This window comes from Bufo gargarizans, chromosome 8, assembly GCF_014858855.1.
Source record: "Bufo gargarizans isolate SCDJY-AF-19 chromosome 8, ASM1485885v1, whole genome shotgun sequence".
In the NCBI taxonomy this organism is placed as follows: Eukaryota; Metazoa; Chordata; class Amphibia; order Anura; family Bufonidae; genus Bufo; species Bufo gargarizans.
In genome coordinates this window covers 66439142-66458464 of record NC_058087.1, presented here as the reverse complement: position 1 = coordinate 66458464, position 19323 = coordinate 66439142, and the positions used below count along the sequence as shown (strand labels likewise).

The 19323-nt window shown below is 43.7% G+C and overlaps 1 protein-coding gene across 1 annotated transcript in view; it reads right to left on the bottom strand.

Annotated features, from left to right (window-relative positions):
* Positions 1-1133: 1133 nt before the first annotated feature.
* The window catches only part of ACADL (acyl-CoA dehydrogenase long chain), a 36868-nt gene continuing 18678 nt past the window's right edge, over positions 1134-19323 (bottom strand). Inside the window, exons 3-11 of the mRNA XM_044303581.1 lie at positions 17678-17815; positions 17437-17601; positions 17289-17355; positions 16241-16405; positions 11923-12024; positions 8544-8657; positions 5165-5292; positions 2735-2821; positions 1134-1442 (exon numbers count right to left, since the gene is read on the bottom strand). Coding sequence (XP_044159516.1) covers positions 1352-1442; positions 2735-2821; positions 5165-5292; positions 8544-8657; positions 11923-12024; positions 16241-16405; positions 17289-17355; positions 17437-17601; positions 17678-17815 — 1057 coding nt within the window. The 3' untranslated portion in view covers positions 1134-1351. The remainder of the gene's footprint in view (positions 1443-2734; positions 2822-5164; positions 5293-8543; positions 8658-11922; positions 12025-16240; positions 16406-17288; positions 17356-17436; positions 17602-17677; positions 17816-19323) is intronic.

The following is a 19323-nucleotide window of genomic DNA, read 5'->3' as shown; positions in this document are numbered from 1 at the left end:
GTACTTTTGCTGCATCTGCCTTCAGGAAGAAAGGCATCATCAGAAACACACTGCTGGCTACTCCCAGGTACTGCTGGCGGCTTGGGATGGTTTTGGGAGGTGACAGGTTCCCTTTAAGTTCAAATGTCAGACTTCTAACAGCAGCCCTTCAAACTAGACTAGTACTGCTTAGGCTAGTTTCCCACTAGTGCTTAATATCAAGCAGGGAACAGCCTGGCGAATCTCTCTGAATTCCGGCATTGGCGGAAGACTGGCAGAGATCTGTCAGCAACCCGGCACAAATCAGTTGGACGAAGACGGCTCCTGCCAGAACAGCCTTCCGGATATTAAGCACTAGTGTGAAACTAGGGTGGTAAGAAAACCAAAGACTTCAGATATGATTATAGATCTCCCCAATATCGCACTCTTTTCCACATACAGGGGGTCAGGAAGCCGATATCAGAAAAGTTGTTTTGTGGTTCTTCACACACTAAGGGCTCATGCACACGGCCGTTGGCCCGCATACAGCAGGTCTGCAATACACGGGCACCGGCCGTGTGCACCCCACATTACGCATGTGGACCCATTCACTTGAATGGGTCTGCAAACCCAGAGATGCGGTGCTGAAGCATGGATCGGAACCCCACGGAAGCACTACGGAGTGCTTCCATGGTGTTTCTGGCCGTGCCTCCGTGGACTGTCGGATGTGGATCGCGGACCCAATTCAAATGAATGGGTCCACGATCCACATGCAGCTGCATAACGGAAACGGGACGGATCAGTTTTGCAGCCCATAGACTTCTATTATGACGGAATAAATAACGGAATGCCTCTGAAGGCATTCAGTTATGCATTCGGTCATAGAATTGAGTTATGGTCCGTGGTAACGGAATCCATAACGCAATTTATCTTTAACCAACAAACGAAGTGTGAACGAATTTCAAAATATGAAATTCGCTCATCTCTAGCGATCATGTAACCAAGAATAGGCATCTTCCCAGAAAGTTTCCCACCCCCCAATTTCTTAGGTCTATCTGTAATCAAACCACCTTCATACAAGCCTAGTATATACACTATACAAATATACAGTAATTGAAAAGCAAATTCAAATTAGCAATAGAGCTGAGAAGCAGACTGCATGGAGACAGGGGGGGTCACATGTGTGCTCCTTAGGGGGCCTCTTATTAAAACTTTTATTTGACTTTCAAAAGACAAAATTGACAACAAACCAGCCAGACGATGCTTCATGGTTAACTTGAGCTTATGCACAGGTCACACTTTTAAAGTGTCAAATAGTCAGTATCAAATATTAATCCTTAGGAGGTAAAATTGTAAATTACAGGCACTTGGGGTCATCATCAGAAGACCATCACTAGTCTTTGACAATATCTCTTGCAATGAGTTCCTTCATAATCTCATTTGTACCACCATAGATGGGCTGAACACGAGAGTCTACATAGGCCCTGTATAGAAAAGGGAGAAAGAGAAAAATTACTGTATGTACTTGAAGGATGGAGAAAGCTGTATCACAAAAGTGCTATTCTCTAGGACGTGCCTGCTGTAGTACCCCAGACCTGGAGGTACTAACACCGTCTATAGTTTGTATTATTATATATTCTTATGTATTTCATGTAGATTGTAAGCCCTCACGGGCAGGGCCCCCTCTACTTCTGTACCAGTTTGTAACTCATCTTGTTTATGATTAGTGCAATTGTCTGTATTATGTATGTGCACCGCTTATCATATGTACAGCGCTATGGAATGAATGGCGCTTTAATAAAAATAAAAATAATATTAATAATAATAATATATTTTGTATGTTTATGGCTGTTTGTTCCAGAAAGGATGTGGATGGCAGTGGTTGGGAAGGAACAGGGCTAACTACCCTGTTCCTCCCCTCTTGGTAGGCGTGGGCTGGTCCTGCCGGGGGGTGGTTTCTATTCTGATAATGGGAGGTAGGACATGTTTCAGCTCCCAGGAGTCGTATCTTATTCCCCTTTGAGGGAAACTCAGGAACCAGGTATTCTTTTCCTGTGAGGATAACTTAATCCTGCCTCAAGACACTTGAGAGACAAGACAGCAGAGTGATCAGTGAAACACAGCTTTACATTCACTGCTGCAAGTTGAGGGACAACAGCTCAGACACCACCACCTACGTAAACCATTGCTAGGCCAGACTTACACCAAGCCTGTACTCTAGTGGACAAGTGCTTACTTGTGCCAACCTATTGCCTTCCAACCAGCCACCATACAGTACCTCCTCATCTGGTGCCAGAGAAATTGCACTTAGCATTTATTGCTGCTGGATGTGCCAGGAGTTCTATTTTACACAGAGTAAACAGACTGTTATATGTTTACGTCTGGCCCGATTCTTCGATTGACAGCCCGAGAGAGTTTACCATGACACAACATCTCAGAGACTCTACCACTCCCATCCGGTGCACTGGCTCCTCGGAGGCTCACTGCAGCTCCTTTTTCTTGCTTATGTAAGGATGGAAACATCATTTGCAGACCCCTGCTGGGGACTCATTATAGCTCAATTCCTATCAAACTGATAAGAATATGCCTTAAGTGTTTATGAGGTCAGGTGAATGGACATAAGAGCAATACGAGCCCCCCGCTGACGGTATTCAAAGAAAACAGACTGTAACATCTTGCAAACAGACTGATTTTTTATCCCAAAACGAGTAAAATGCAATAATAAAAAAAATGGCCCAAAAGATGTACATAGCCTTTAAGATGCTACCGTACTTACTTTGCAATGGGGTATTCCCACATGTAGCCCCATCCTCCGTGAAGTTGAACACCTTGATTAGCCACGGTATTCTGGAGGTCAGATGCCCTGCAAAATAACATTGAACCCAATTCAATAATTTCTTTAGTCCAAGGCAGATGAGCATTAAGGCCAACATTTGACTACCAAGGTCCCACATCCCGCCAAGCAGGGCACTGGAAGTGAGCACTGAATATAATAAAGATATGATTAAGTTTTGAGGTACCTACCCTACATGGCGGTATTCTTACTTTGTAACTGATTTTGGATGTGATAGACTCCCTTTAAACTGCATATGTACACCAGCACTTGTCTAGCCAAGGGGAAGTTACCCTATGAATATCTTCATTGAAACTGCACAATATTATGTACAGGGCTTCAGACTAAACAATCTATGAACCACTTGCCGACCAACCGTTGACTATATACATCTAAGAGGTTTGCATATATCTCTGCATGGGCGTTTCTAAACATCCTTGTAAAGATTGCAGCTGCGTGCTAATCATGCGGGAGCAGGGAGCCCACTGTCCGGGACAGCACTGCTCCCCATACAGAAGGCAAGGACGGTTATTCACTGTCCCTGCCTTCCCCATCGCTGCATACACAGCACTCAACAAGCACTGTGTATAGAGATCAGGAAGCAGCAATGCAGATTCCTGCTCCGGTCCTAGCGATCAGGAGTCTGCACGAGATGCGAGACCAGCTGAGGGTTGTGTTCCCCTGTAGCTGGGGTTACTATGCCAACCTCAGTTACAGGAGAACTCAGCAAAAAACTAAAATGTTAAATGTCCCCCGAATGTTTTCTATGACCATATAGAGAGGTCACAAAAAATAAAATAAAGCAAAAAGTAAAAAAATAACACCACCCCACAGCTTCTAGCCCGACCTCCGGAGACCATAACCAATGCATCCCATAAATAAAAATAACTGTTAGGGCTCGTTCACACGAACGTGTGATGCCCGTTGCCGTATTGCGGACCGCATTTGCAGATCCGCATTACACGGGCAACGTTTCGTGGCCATTCCACATCACGGATGTGGACCCATTCATTTTAATGGGTCCACAAATCCGGAGATGTGGAACGGAATGGAACAACAGAACGGAACACTACTGAAGCACTGTGGAGTGCTTTCTGGGGTTCTGTTTCGTGCTTCCGCACCGCAAAAAGACAGTACTTGCTGTATCTTTTTGCGGAACAGAAGTGAATGGGTCTGCGATCCCCATGCGCCTGCCCCACGGATGGTGCCTGTGCATTGCGGACCGCAATTGGTGGTCCACAGCACGGGCTTCACATGGTCGTGTGAATGAGCACTTATGGAAAGGTTTAAATATTGATGACCCATCCTAAGCCTCCTCACGGCTTAGCAAACACAGCACTGTCCATTTGACAGAGAGTGTGCTCACTTGACTGATGAACGTGACGTCACAGGGCCTAGGAAGAGGCCCATGGGCTCGCAGAGTGCCATGGCCTCTTCTTACAGCTGATCACCAGGGGTCCCAGAGTCGGACCGCCACCGATCAGATATTGATGACGTATCCTGAGCATCGGCCATCAATATACAGATCCTAGAAAACCCCTTAAGGAAAAAATATCCCAATTACATGTTGTGCAACTAACCCAAAAAACAGACTATACTTAGTTTTTTCCCTTTTTTTTTTTACATTTTCCTGGTTATATAAATTATTATTAAAACAAAAACAAAAAAAACTACTAAAATAAAAATGACAAAAATAAAACCCAATATATCACTGAAATAAGTAAAACTGAACAGAAAAAAAAGTTGTGGGTTTCAAAGGACTTAAAAATGGAAAATGTGCCTGGTCAGTCAGTGCTGAACTGGTTAAACAAACCATTTAGGCCAAGAAACAAAAAGCCTATTGTTAGCAAAACAGAAAGAAAAACATCTAAATTCTTACGTCAGAAAAGTATAGGTAGATGTGGTGACTACCATGAGCCTAGTAGTAAAAAGAGCCATGAAAGAGTTTGCAGACCAATTTGTCAGCAGACATACCTCTAGTGGTAAATGGCCGTGCACTTTATGTGCTTGTAAAAAGGGCAATTTAATGCCCGCTTCCCGTTAACCAGACAATGACGTGAAAAGATCAAGTGAAAACAAATGCCAAATGCCAGACTTGTGAAAGAGCTGAAAGGACAGCTCCATGGAGACCAGGACTGCAGTCAGCATGATCAACCCGGTATTAGAAGAGCGGGGTAGACCTTGGAAATGCTGAGAAACCAGATTCCACAATTTAAAAAAAATATATATAAAAAAAAAAAATCAGGTGCACATGGTAAGTATCCCGGGTATGCATTTAACATTAAAAAAAGAACATGCAAAACTAACATGTAATAAAGCAAGAGCGTGCGTATCAGTGCGAGTAGCTGCGGAGAGCGTCTTTCTCATGCATACCAATATTTTGCCATGGAAGCAGTTGAAGAGTCCAAACATCTTTGTGCATGAAGCTGGAGGCAGTTGTCCACGAAGGTGCGACCCACACAGATCTGGGTTTTCATTTCTGCCAGCTTGTGTTGCACGGTCTAAGCGGGGAGAAAAGAAAAAGGTACAAAGTAATAAAGAAGCTGCCTAATACGATGCACACATCAAGACAGGTGCCTTCTTCGCTGCTCTTCAGATCACCTGCTCTGCCAGCGGATGCACCGAATTTATAATGAGGCGCGGGCCTCGTTATCTAGTAGGCTCATCCTCTGGCAGCCTGTGCGCTTAAACAGAAATCTACAATATCTTAGAGCTGCCGTAGAAAGTCTGGCTTTATTTGAACCAGAAAACCGGTGTACATGAAGATAAATTTGTCGCGGCTGTGGTCACGCCCCTTTTTCCATCACAGTCACGCTTCCTTTTGAAGAAGTGGCGACAGGATGTAAAAAGAGGCACTTTTTGAAAAGTCACAAACACACAGTTTTATTGCCACTTTGCTGGTACAAGGGAGATAATAAATCTCCCCAAAAATCTTCAGATTTGTATTCTTCTATTGTGTTCTTAATAACTGTAGCTTATCAACCAGCGGTGAGGCGATTTGTTTTACTGTCCGTTTAGCCTGTACTCACTTACAGCAGCCATGAGTTTGCTATAAAGACATTAGGGAATTAATTGCACACATTAGCGTACAGTTGTCTACATTTTTCAAATCAGCACCTGGAGCTGAATACCCTTGTAACTGCATGTAACTAAAAATTTTATATAGCCACAGATATAGTCAGTAAAAGCTATCTGTATAGTGCCACCTGCTGTTTTTGCGCTTTTTATTATTTCTCTGTCCACCTCACTGATGTGGTCAGACATGCTCAGTGTCATCCTTAAAATACAAAAAGCTATATCTACTGTTAGCAGCTGTGACAGTTACAGGAAAAGAGCTGCAGCAAAAAGAATACACCCCCTGAGCTACACTATACAGTGAAGATCCAGGGGTAGGCCCCCACAACTGAACACTATACTATGTGCGGTCTACCAAGTGAGTTCTATAAAAGCAAATCAAAGGCAAGGCGTGACCTGAGGCTTTTGAGTCCCAATAAAAAATCTGTAACAAAGCCCAACACCTACAAGTGCCATTTATAATACTTCTCGTGTGGCAGGGGGGGCCTTTAGGTGCAACTACTACCTCTGCACCCCCAAAGGCTACACCCTTAGCACTATTATAATCTCATCAGGTGCATCTACGCATCTTAATACATTTTGCATTTGCAGCAGCTGCCTGGCATTGATCCCTTGCTATACCCACTTTGCTCAGCATTTTACCATGTAATTCAAGGGGTGAAATTTGGATAATCTCTTTTTGGTTTGAAGGGTCTCCTGAAATAAACTAATAACAGGTTGTCCTGCTGCTGAGGACTCTTGCTATCAAGGAGGGAACCCAGCAGCAAAGAGCCACTAACCTTTCAACAAGCTTTGCGTTAATCAATAGTACAGTGTATGTACACGAGGAATAACAATTTCTGCCCATTATATCACTTCCATTTGATATACCTAGCAGTTTTCATAGTGAACTTCTAGTTTGCAATTCTCTCAGACATGGTGGGTGGATAAAGGCTGCCATTCACTCAGGGCTGGCACCACCCATAAGCAGAGTAGGCCACCGCGTAGAGCACCACTCTTGCTGGGGGCGCCGGCGCTTGGGAGTCTGGCCGCCAGTGGCGTTGCGTGGTGAGTGCGGGCCGCACCAAGTGACACCAGTCTGATGGAGTGTCACCCGCCGGACCCAAGTTCCCAACCTACTAGCACCCGCCCCCTTGTACTTGTGTCGCTAATCTGAAGCTGTACTTGCTGGCGGGCATGAGTTCAGTCACTTCTGCGCGCAATCCCTCGAGCCCCGTGACCTCCCAAGGTGGGTCTCGCGGGATCACGCGCCGCAGGATAGGATTGCACGCCGAAGCTCGCGCAGCCGGCAAGTACAGACTGTACAGGATCAGCGACACAAGTACGGGGGGTCAAACTATATAATGGAGGGCAGTCTGGGGGCACAATTAACTTGTGTGGGGGCAAAATTACTTAGAGGGGAGCAAACAACATAATGTGAGGCGGTATGGGGGGGCAAATTACATAATGTGAGGCAGTGTGGGGGGCAAATTACATAATGTTGGACAGAGTAGGGGGCAGTATTACTAATGAGGCCATTCTAGAAGGGAATTACTATTGGTGGAACTATGAGGAGAGCTATTACTATGGGGACACTATTATTTCTTCAGGATAGTATTTGTAGTATTGGGGTCGGGGCACAGGGAGCAGCAGGATCACACTGTGGGGACTCCAGGTTGGGGGATGATGATAGAAAAGTGAGGACACCAAGTGTGTCACACTCTGCAGAGACAAGGTGGCTGAGAGAAGTGTCTGGACCGAATGGAGAAGATGATGACAGAAGATCTACATTGGGGGAGAGGTCACCTGGAGGCCCTGGATGCGAGAGATTCGTGCTGCTGTATATGTGCAATGCTGCTATTTTATGCTTTGCATATGAGAAAATGTTTACAATTAAAATGTTTTAATTAAATGTTCTATTTTACTATTTTTATTATTTGGTCGAAAGGCTGATTGGGGAGGGGGGATTGTAACGGGACTGCTGTAGAATATCTAAAATTAGCTGGTCAAGTAAAATGCTTCATGCAACAATCATTAAATAGGCGGCTGACAAAAAGGGGCGGGTCAATTGGCGTGGTCAATGGGCGGCGGCAGGCAAGGGGGCGGCAGCAAAAATCTGCATCCACTGCACACAGAAAATAGAGGAGAATCTGCTTCCTAATCTTCTCTTGTGCACTCACAATCAGCCCCAGGATCATGAAGGATATAACAGAGAGGAACTGACCTGTATGGTTGTGAATAAAGTACTTAGAAAGTTTATATCTCAGCCCATGTAGCTCTACCAGTATGCTTGGCTGTGTGTGCTCCTGCTCACTCCCCCTCCCCTTTCCATAGGCTTGCTTCCATCTTGGATGGGATTATGGCACTTTTCAAAGTGAAAAGCAATAATACAAAGGCAAAATAAGGCATAATACAAAGTTTCTTGTGGTTGCTTGTACTATTGATTTATGCAAAGTTATGTGAAAAGTTAGTGACCATTTAATTCTCCCACAGCACCACTGCAAGAAAAATGAAACATTACACAGTTCCCACTGAATTTATTAAGCTGTCCATGAAATGCAAGGTCCCATAAAGCGAGAGACTCTTTATAGACACCCTTTTCTTTGGCTAATAGATAAGGGAGTAGAAAGGAGGATGTGCTGCCACCATTATACAGTACGTTACGATTCATTAATATGTGTGAGTGTCTCATTGTTACCTGTAAGTGCGCAATCGTTTTTCCGAAGGCTTTCCTCTGCTTCACATAATTCCTGGTTTCTTCGAACATGAATTCACAGCTAGCAAGCGCCATGTCTGCGATCAAAAGCCTCTCCTAAAATGTGAAAACCAAAAAATATATTATGGCTTCTCATTCAACCGACTAGACTCTCACCATTCCACAGACACAGCAAATTCTGTACCAGGTATGGAAGGCTGAGCACCATGGTTATTGCTGGGGTCCAAAAGGTCAGACTCCCTATAAAGGTGCATTTACATGGCCTGAGAACACGGTCCTGCGAACGGTCGTTCCCGACAATCTGGCCATGTGCCACCGATCACCCGATGAATGAGCAAAACACTTGTTCATCGAATGATCCTGTAGTTTATGCAGACACCACCAATCATGGCTTCTGCGCAGCAGATAGTGCTGTCTAGACAAAGATCTGCTGCTCAGAAACCATGATTCTGTATGAGGGATCATGCAGAGGTCTCCTTCACTGAGCGAACAGCCAACTGTTGGGAAGGAACGCTTCCTTCACCACAATTGGCCCCGCTATAGATATGCCATAAGAGTCCTTGGTGGGAACACCACATGAACATTTTAGAAGAGGGAAGAAATTTACAAAAACGCCCTTTGTTAAAGATTCCTCTTCTGGGATCTGTTCTAGTTTTCAGAACGGACCTTCACAGCAATTTCATAAGAATTCACAGACTTGTAGTGGCTAATCGTGTGGATTTTGGTGAAAATTTTCTTACAGATTTTACCTGCGGAAAACAGGCGAACAGAGAAAATAGGAATATCCGCCTCCCCTGTTTCTTTCTTGGTCCCATACCGGTCAATGTACAACCCAGCCTCCGCCAATGATGTCTCATCCCAGGTGACCACTGCAGTCTGTGACTGGCTTCAGTGGTAACATGGGATGAGACATCATCGCAGGATGTTGGGTTGTACAGTGACTGGCATGGGACCAGGGGAAAAAAGGGGAGGTGAGTTTTCTATTTATTTATTTTATTTGACCTTTTTGTTAAATTTAGGACTTGCTGTGGACTCACGGGTAATCCACAGAAGTTGGGGGTTTGTTTCAGACATTCACTACACTACTGAACTCAACGGGGAAAGTCTGCAAGAAGCCTGTGTCAATCACGCATCAGAAAATGACACGCTGCAGATTCCAAAATCCACATCCGAGATCAGTTAAAGAGAACCTGTCATGTGGATATTTGATTATAATCTAACTAATTATATACAATCATTAACTACTAAAAAGTACCTCAAATGTATTCACTTACTGGTGTGACAGATGGTTACCTCATAATATACACACAAAGATGCCACATGCTAATGAGCCGATTTGAGTCCAGCGTGATGTCATTGAGTCCAGCGTTTAATTAACAGCTATAGCCACTCCCCTGCCCACTGTCATTCAGCAGCAGGTGGGCAGGGAGAGTCAGGAGCTCATGAATATTCATGACATCATTATCAGCTGGAGCTTTTAATACAAGATGTTGGTAAATTGATTGGGTCAATTAAAGAAAGTGACCCAGCATTTTGCTAAGAGAATCAGTCACTTATTTATGTTGCCCTTAGTTAGGACACCATAAAACTGGTGACAGGTTCCCTTTAAGGCATGGAAAATATACACAACAGCTGGACTTTGCTGGAACTGTATTATGCTATGGATCTGCCTCATTCAAATCTGCATATAATATCCAACATGCTGGTAGTCTGCAAATGCACTTAAAGTGAAAGCTGCAGAAGAAAAAAAGGGTTGAACATTATTAATAAAGACCAATTGAAAAAAGATTTTTAGCCCAAAAAGGAGTAAAATGCAATAATAAAAATATCTAAAGGTGTCCATAGCCTTTAAAGTGCATGTCCACTTTTAAACCCCAAACCTTTTAAAGGTTAAGGCCTCCAGCACACGACTGTTGTGTGCACCCGTGGCCGTTGTCCCGTTTAACGTGTTTTTCTGCGGTCCCATTGACTTTCAATGGGTCCGTGGAAAAATCGGAAACTGCACCGTTTGGCAGCCGCATCCGTGTTTCCTAGCCATGAAAAGAATATGACCTGTCCTATTTTTTTTACGGCCAACGGTTCACGGACCCATTCAAGTCAATGGGTCCGTGAAAATCACGGATGCACACAAGATTGTCATCCGCGTCCGTGATCCGTGTCCGTTTTTTCCTATCATTTCAATGGCAAACTTGACTTAGATTTTTATTTCATTTTCCATGTCCGTGGATCCTCCAAAAATCACGGAAGACCCACGGAAGAAAAAACGGACACGGATCACGGTACAACGGAACCACGTTTTGCGGGACGTTAAAAAATACTGTCGTGTGCAGGAGGCCTAAAGGGGTTGTCTCACTTCAGCAAAAAGTGAATACAAGGCACTTGCCAATGTATTTTTATTATCCATATTGCCTCCTTTGCTGGCTGGATTTATTTTTCCAACACATTATACACTCTTCATTTCCATGGTTACGACCACCGTGCAGAAAAAAGTGCTGGACTATGTGCACTCCCGCAGTCCTGGCCATCAGAGAGCTGCACTTTTTCCTATATTGAGCAAGCACGGCCACCACTGCTGGACTTCAGGGTGGTCGTAACCATGGAAACGAGCAGTGTATAATGTGATGGAAAAATGAATCAAGCCAGTGAAGGAGGCAACATGAACAATCGCAATACATTAGTAAGTGCCTTGTATTAACTTTGTCTACATGATACCGTAAGTGCCGCTTGCTGGATTGAGGTTAGGAGTTAGTGCCTGTATATCGTCAGTCACAATTCTGTGGCTTCCCAAACTGAATTTTCCTAAAATGTCTTGTTGGCTAAGTATCCTACTTGATATTACTGTACTATGCCTAGTGTAAACCAACTGTCTAACTGCATTGTAGGAGCTGAGCTATTAGAGATGTGCACTGTCAAGCTTGTTGATGGTTTCCAATAGCAAGCAATATTGTTGAAATGACTGATGAAGTCAGTGAAGGTGATGTAATAATTTGCTGTCTCGAGTAGCCTTTTTTTCCACATAAATCAGGCAACTTCATTTCTTTAATATACTAGTACAAACCCATCCTAGATACTATTCGAAGGCACATCTCACAGGTGGTGGATACACTGCAGATTTTCTGCCATAGAACTGCATCGGACTCTTGAAGCACGTTTTAAACCCACAATTTACCGTGTGGACTTGCAGTGCAGATTTTGCAATCTACAGGGAAATCTGCAGCAAAATTGGTGACAAACGAGAATTTTCCTATGGAAAATCCAACTCACATGGGTAGACCCTAAATGTTCTTCTTCCTACCATGCTTTAAAAAGTGACCCTCTTCTTCTGTGCCTCTTACATCATGGCACCTGTTACATAACCCACCTGGGGAAGTTCTGCCATCAAGTAGTAGAAGCCTTTATTTTCCTCTCCCAGCAGAGCATCGGCGGGGAGCCTGACATCTTCAAAGAACAATTCGGCGGTGTCCTAGAATGAAAGCAGAGGCCTTTATGTACATGACAAAGAGAATGCAATCCTGCATCACCAGTCAGAGAAAAAAGTCAGCCTTTATGTTCTACAAAATGCTTCACAAACTGCTGGAGATGAGCTTGTTAAAAGGACATTTTTATCTGCCGGATTCTATTTCCTGAACATAATAATTATTGGGGCGGCCATCTTGTCTGAGCTGTTAACAGTATTTAAAAAGCATTAAGAGAACTGCTTTACGGCAATCACATGGGCCATAGACACAATGGTCAGAAGGGGACCTCATTGACGTCTATGGGACGTCCTAGGCATGCTCTGTGACCTGTGCAGAGGTATGAACAGATAAGCTCTGACAATCACCTATTGTGAATGGTGGATACCGTCTTATCTATAGACAGAGGTAATATCATGACAGGCAGAGTTAGAATGAGAGATAAGCAGGTAACTGCAGTAAAGTGAGCTGTACAGACCAAGAAGTGGCGCCTATTAGTCTTCGTGACCAGAGCGAAAACGGCAGGATTTTATGTTTTTTGTTTAATTATAGATATTGACATGGAAAATGAAAAATAACCTCATCAAAAATCAAAAAAATATGTTAAACATAAAAATGTGATTTAAACAATATAGTTCTTTTTCTGATGACACATTCCCTTTAAGGATGTCAAAATCACTTGGAACTGAACCAGATTTCGGGAAATGTTTTTTTTCACAGTACAAATTAATTTATGAAGTTATTACACGAAGTCTCGCAAGACTTCGTGAAGTAATAACTTCGGCTCATCAGAGCCAATACATTCTAATACTGTACGGAGCTCCTGATCCGTACAGTATTAAATCGAAGTTTTATGTGAATTGACTTTGGATGTTTCATCCCTAGTTGCGACCTCCTCACAGCATACCAAGCACAGCACTGTACAGTGATGCATCGTGGATGTGATTGGTATTGCAGCCGAGACTCATTCACTTGAACAGTACTGAGTTGAGGATAGGGAGAGATTAGAAGAGCTGATTTCACTTGAGGAACTGGAAGCTGCGCTTGGAGATATGGCAAATGGCAAGGCTCCGGGGGCAGATGGCCTGCCAGGGGAGGTATATAAAAAGTTGCAGGGGGTACTCCTTCCTGAATTGCTTAAGGTACTAGAGCATTCACTGGAGACGGGTTCGTTACCGCACTCTATGCAGGAAGCTATAATTGTAGTCATTCCCAAGCCTGGGAAGGATCCTAAGTTACCAGACTTCTATAGACCGATTTTGCTTTTAACAGTGGATGTAAAGCTCCTAGCAAAGGTGTTGGCGAACAGGTTGTCCAGGGTGATTCTGACCATTATACACCCAGATCAGACAGGCTTTATGCCTGGGAAGTCAACTGCCATAAACATCCGTAGACTATATGCTAGTTTGAATATTCCGGCTGATAATTGTGGAGACAGGGCCTTGCTTACTCTTGACACCGCTAAGGCGTTTGATAGTGTAGAGTGGAATTATCTGTGGGGGATTCTGAGAGCTATGGGCTTTGGTACTCGGTTTATCCAGTGGGTACAGGTGTTGTATTCGAGCCCCAGGGCGCGCATTAGAGCGAATGGGGGGGGGGGGGATTGTCGCATAGCTTTACTTTGGCTAGGGGCACCAGACAGGGATGCCCACTGTCGCCCTTATTATTTGCTCTAGCTATTGAGCCTCTAGCAGCTTTAATATGCCTGTCACCTCATATTGTGGGGTTCAGATACGGTGTGGTGCAGAACAAAGTGGCTATGTACGCTGATGACACCTTGCTATTCTTGGGCGATACTGGGTCATCCCTGGAGGCGGCCATGGTTTTAATAGAAAGATTCGGGGGCTTCTCTGGACTTAAGATTAACTGGCAAAAGTCCGCTCTGATGCCTGTAGATGGGCAGGTCCCATCAGTTGAGCGAGTTATTAGTATGGTACCCTGGGTAAAAAAGATCAAATACTTAGGGTTGCACATAACACCTAGATTGCTGGATTTTGAAGAACTGAATCTGACCCCATTGCTTGCTACTTTCAGACTTAAGGTAAGGACTTGGTGTAGGCTCTTCTTATCAGTAGTGGGTAGAGTGAATCTTTTAAAGATGGTAATGATGCCTCAGCTGCTTTATGTATTACACAATGCTCCCGTGTGGATCCCTTTAGACAGGTTTCGGAGGATACACTCCATGTTCAGGGACCTTATTTGCAAGTGCGGCCAAGCAAGGATCAAACTGGAGACGTTGCAGTACCCTAAGACAGAAGGAGGTTTGGCGGTTCAGAAATGCTTGGATTTATTTCTTGGCCTCCCAGTGCCAGCACTTTAAGGGCTGGATTGATTTGCAGTCATCGGATGTGATAGGCAAGATATTGCAGCACTGGTTGGGCAGTCGAGACCTTATGTGTATACTGGAGGGGATGGGAATGCATGTGGGAAGAGAGAAGGTCCTGCTTATTGAACTTATGAAGAAGGTATGGGCGAAGGTGAAGTAGCTTAGAGGTGTGGGTGGAGTCGGAGAGCTTTCCCCAATTTGGAACAACAACCTATTGCCAGAATTCACGTCCTTGTCAAAGCTTCGGAATTGGGAATCACATGGGGTAATGAGGATAGGTCAATTGATGGAGGGTAATGTGTTCAAATCATTTCAGGGTCTGCAGCAGGAGTTCAATCTCCCCAAAGTTTAGTTTTATCAGTATCTACAGTTGAGGCATGCCTACGATGTCACGGTGAGGAAAGGATGTGTTATAGCTAAAATGGATGTGATACATAAACTTGTTCTCTCGAAAGGGGGGAAAAGAGGAGTGATATCGCAGGTGTATACTCTATTGCTGGACAAGTTCCTAGATGGGTTCCCTCTGAAGCGGATGATAAAGTGGGAGGATAATTTGGGAGTCGTGTCTAAAGAACAGTGGGAAGATATACTAGAGGCAGTTCCCAAAGTGTCCTTAAGTGAACAGGCTAAATTGTCACAGCTCTTCATTATTCACAGAGTGTATAAAACTCTGGTATTTTTACGGAAAATTGGTGTCAGGAATGATGATAAGTGTCCGAAGTGCATGGAGGAGGGTGCAGACTTGTTACATATGCTCTGGTCGTGTCTGGTGATGGGTAGATACTGGGGTGAGGTGCTGTCTATGATTAATCATAACTTGGCGTTGAGATTGCAAAAGGATCCTAAAATATGTGTGTTGGGTTATGTGTCAGAGATTGGAGGTCAAGGTGGCGGTGGGAAGGCTGCTGTATGTGGCCAGGAAGTTAGTGGCCCAGCGGTGGATCCAGGGAAGTCCGCCAACGGTGGATGAATTTGTACGGAGGGGGCATAACATGTTGATTTTGGAAAAAAGTGTGTTTGTCAGGAGAGATTGTCCTCAGAAGTTTGAGAGAATGAATGGATGTCTCATACCCATATTGTGTTATAATATATGATAGAGGTTGTCATGCTCTTACTCAGAGGGGGCGGGTTTAGGCTTAAGATATGTTTTATGCCTATAATTTGCTGTATGTATCCTTAATTGTGTACATTGTATACTGTAGAGATGGATATGTCATCAGATGCTGTCTGTTATTACTGTACTCATGCTTTTTGCAATATGATGGTAGAGACATGTGCTTTCAGAAATAGTCTATTATACTTAATCATTAATAAAAATGAATTGATTAAAAAATAGGGGGGAGGGATTAGACTTATGTTTTGTGTCTATAATTTGCAGTATTTGCTCCTCATTGCGCACATTGTATACTGCTAAGATCGATTTGTCATTTGCTGTTGTCTTCTGATAATGTATCTTTTTACAATCTGTATAATTATAGAAGAGACAATGTACTGTCAGAAAAAGTTTATTATACCCGATCAATAAAAATGATTTGATCAAAAAAAAAAAAAAAAAAAAAAGAAAAGAAAAAAAGAATACTACTGAGTTGCAAATAGGCCATGTGATGTCAACGGCCTAAGAGGCTGCAGCCTCTTCAAACAAGAGCTGATTGTGGGGGTGCCATGAATTGGGCCCCCACAATTGAGATACCGATGACCTATCCTGAATATAGGCCATCAATGCTGAACTCCAGGAAAACGTCTTTTAAAAACAGCTGTTTTCCTGAACTAGTATTTATTGAATGATCAGATCACATCATTGCCTCAATCTATGCCTCCTCCACAGTAATACAACTGTGTGCATGAGGAAAGTCCAAGTGCCTATAAGACAATCAGCGTATGTCTGTCGTGTCATTTACCTGTGCCTTCAGACCAATTTTCTCTAGTTTTCTTCCCTTGACGAAACCTTTAGTGCCATTGTCCACGAGGAAGAGGCTAATGCCATGAGCCGGAGTTCGGGCTTCGCGGTTAGTCACTGCTACCACAATAACCACGTCACTCATCCATCCATTCGTAATAAATACCTAGAAAAAAGAATTTTGCACAATGTCATTGTAAAGTGGATTCCAGTGAGAAGAGTGTGTACAACTTAGACAACAGCTGTAACATATGTTGTGCGGGAGGTCACACTGAAAATAGATTTGGCTAAAGATTGACATTCTTTAACGGTAATTTGCGCCACCTACATGAGGCCACAAATACCAAATAATTCAGGAATTCCTTGATAATGCATTTTGCGGATAAGGTGCTCTCCAAAAGGAGATACAGTATAGTAGTCCCTGACCTTGGCCCCAGTTATGCCTCTACTCTGAACTGATGAGGGACAATCACTCCGAAACAGCTGTCTGCAGATGAGGGCCTGGCTTATTTATTATCTACTGTATATCTCAAGGCTGGTTTAAAAGGTCAAAGACCGACTTATAGGATAGCTACCTTACATCTGGTGGCATTAGAGGCCACCATACCCTCTTCTTTGAAGCAGATATTTAAGGTTAAAAAAAATAACTTCTTAGAAATTCAGAGCTTAGAACTCAGCAGGACCTTCTAGCACGAAGAGGTTATCCCACAAAAAGTATCTACCACTTATCTCCAGGAATATCAGATCAAAAGGAGCTCCGACCAATGGGACCCACAGTGATTGAGAGAACGAGTCGTGATGGGTATTGGTCTACCGCTCCATTCATTCATACGAGACTGATGTAGATGGTGCTCCGTCAGCCCCACAGAAGTGAATGATGCAGTGGACCAATATGTCAACTCCACAGAGAGGGGACCACTTGTCCTTTGGATCGCTTGGGGCCCCAGCAGCTGGACCACCACCCTCTGATATTTATCACCCATAAATGGCAAATACTTTTTCTAGGATAACCCTTTTAACATGTTCAAGTAGGTCAACTTACAACCCACCTTACTGCCATTTAGGATCCAATCACTTCCATCTTTCTTTGCATTTGTACGCACTCCCTGCAGATCACTAAAAGGAAGAATGAATAAGCAGATCAGCACGTTAAACTACTAGGTACAAGATGGACAGTTCTAAATCTGCACAACCTACCTTCCAGCTCCTGGCTCAGTCATTGCAATGGCCCCAATGCAATTGCCAGAGGCCATCTGAGGGATATATTTCTGTATTTGGCTCTTACTACCATATCTTGAGATGTAAGGCATCACTATGTCAGAGTGAAGACTGAATCCTGGACCTGTGCAATTTACGTACATCCTGTATACCAGAGATAGAAGTTACACAAAGTACTGTATAAACCAATTGCTCAAGCATCAGTTACTACAGAGCTTACTGTTCCTCCCACACGATGGCAGAAGACAAGATATCACCACCAATGCCGCCATGTTCTTCTGGGATGGTAGGACCTAGAAGTCCCTGCTGACCAGCCTTCTCCCAGAGTTCCCGGCTCACCTGTCCAGCTTTCTCCCATCTGAAAAGTTCAAAATACATATTAGTGTGGTTCAATATAATGTGAACGCTTATCACATGTTGTCTAAGAAAAAAAGTTGCCTATTTTTATGGACTTTCCGGAAATTTCGGGATGGTTGGCAACCCTGGTACTGAATGGTTAGAAGTAGGAAGGCATCAAGCAGCACTAGAAAGGGACAGTGGTGGAGATTTATCAATATTTCAATGCTACAATAGTTGCATACAAAAGTTGCGAATCACAGCATACTTTTTGAGCTTCTCAACATTTTTTTAATCCGGTGGGGAAAAAGGGCACTGCGGCCTTCAGGATTTAGTGTAATCTACGTCAGAGACTGGAGCAAGTTGTAGCTTCTAGCTGGAATAGATTTCAGTTTATGCTGCATGGAAAACCAGAAGAAAGCCAAATTTATTAAGAAGCCAGTGTCTCTTAATAAATATGGTGCAGCTTATTCCAGAGCACTTTTTACTACCAGAGCACTTTACTAGTAGCGTAGAAAAGCTAATCTCAGTGAATCTCCTAATGAATTTTTATAGATATATCTTTATATATACAGTGCTGCCCAAAATTATTCATACACCTGGCAAATTTTGACTTAAAAGTTATTTATTCAACCAGCAAGTAATTTTTTTGACGGGAAATGACCTAGGTGTCTCCCAAAAGATAATAAGACGATGTACAAGAGGCATTATTGTGGGGGGGGGGGGGGGGGGGGGGGGGGGGAAACAACAACACACACACTTCTAACCTTTATTTACATGTCAGCAAAAAATACAAGATGTTCCGCACTGTGGAAAATCTCAGGACGTGGTCGGAAGGCAAAAGTGACACCTGTGCTGGCCAGGAGGATAGTTAGAGAGGTGAAAGAGAATCCAAGGATCACCACCAAGGCCACCCTGGGGAATCTGGGCTCTGCTGGTGGCAATGTCTTAGGCTCCATTCAGACGTCCGTAACGTGTCTTGCGGATCTAGGGATCCGCAAAACACGGACAGCAGCAATGTGCGTTCCGCATTATGCCGACTGCACATTGCCGGCACTAATAGAATATGCCTGTTCTTGCAGACAAGAATAGGACATGTTTTATTTTTTTTGTGAACGGAATTGCAGACCCGGAAGTGCGGGTCCGCAATTCCGTATCCGGGCAGCACATCGTGCTGTCCCATAGAAATGAATGGGTCCGCAATTCCGTTCTGCAAAATGCGGAACGAAATTGCGGATGTGTGAATGGGGCCTTAAGGCAGACAATCCAACAGACACTGCACAATGCAGACCAAGGAGGACGCCACTTCTCCAGATAAGGCACACAAAAGCTCGCTTGGCCTTTACAAAAGCTCATCTGGACAAAGAAGAAATCTTCTGGTCTTTGTGTTATGGTCAGATGAAACAAAAATTTAATTGTTTGGTCACAATGAGGCTTCCTTCATTTGGCGTAAAAAAGGAGAAGCCTTCAACCCAAAGAATACCATCTTCACTGTCAAACATGGTGGTGGAAACCTAATGCTTTGGGAGT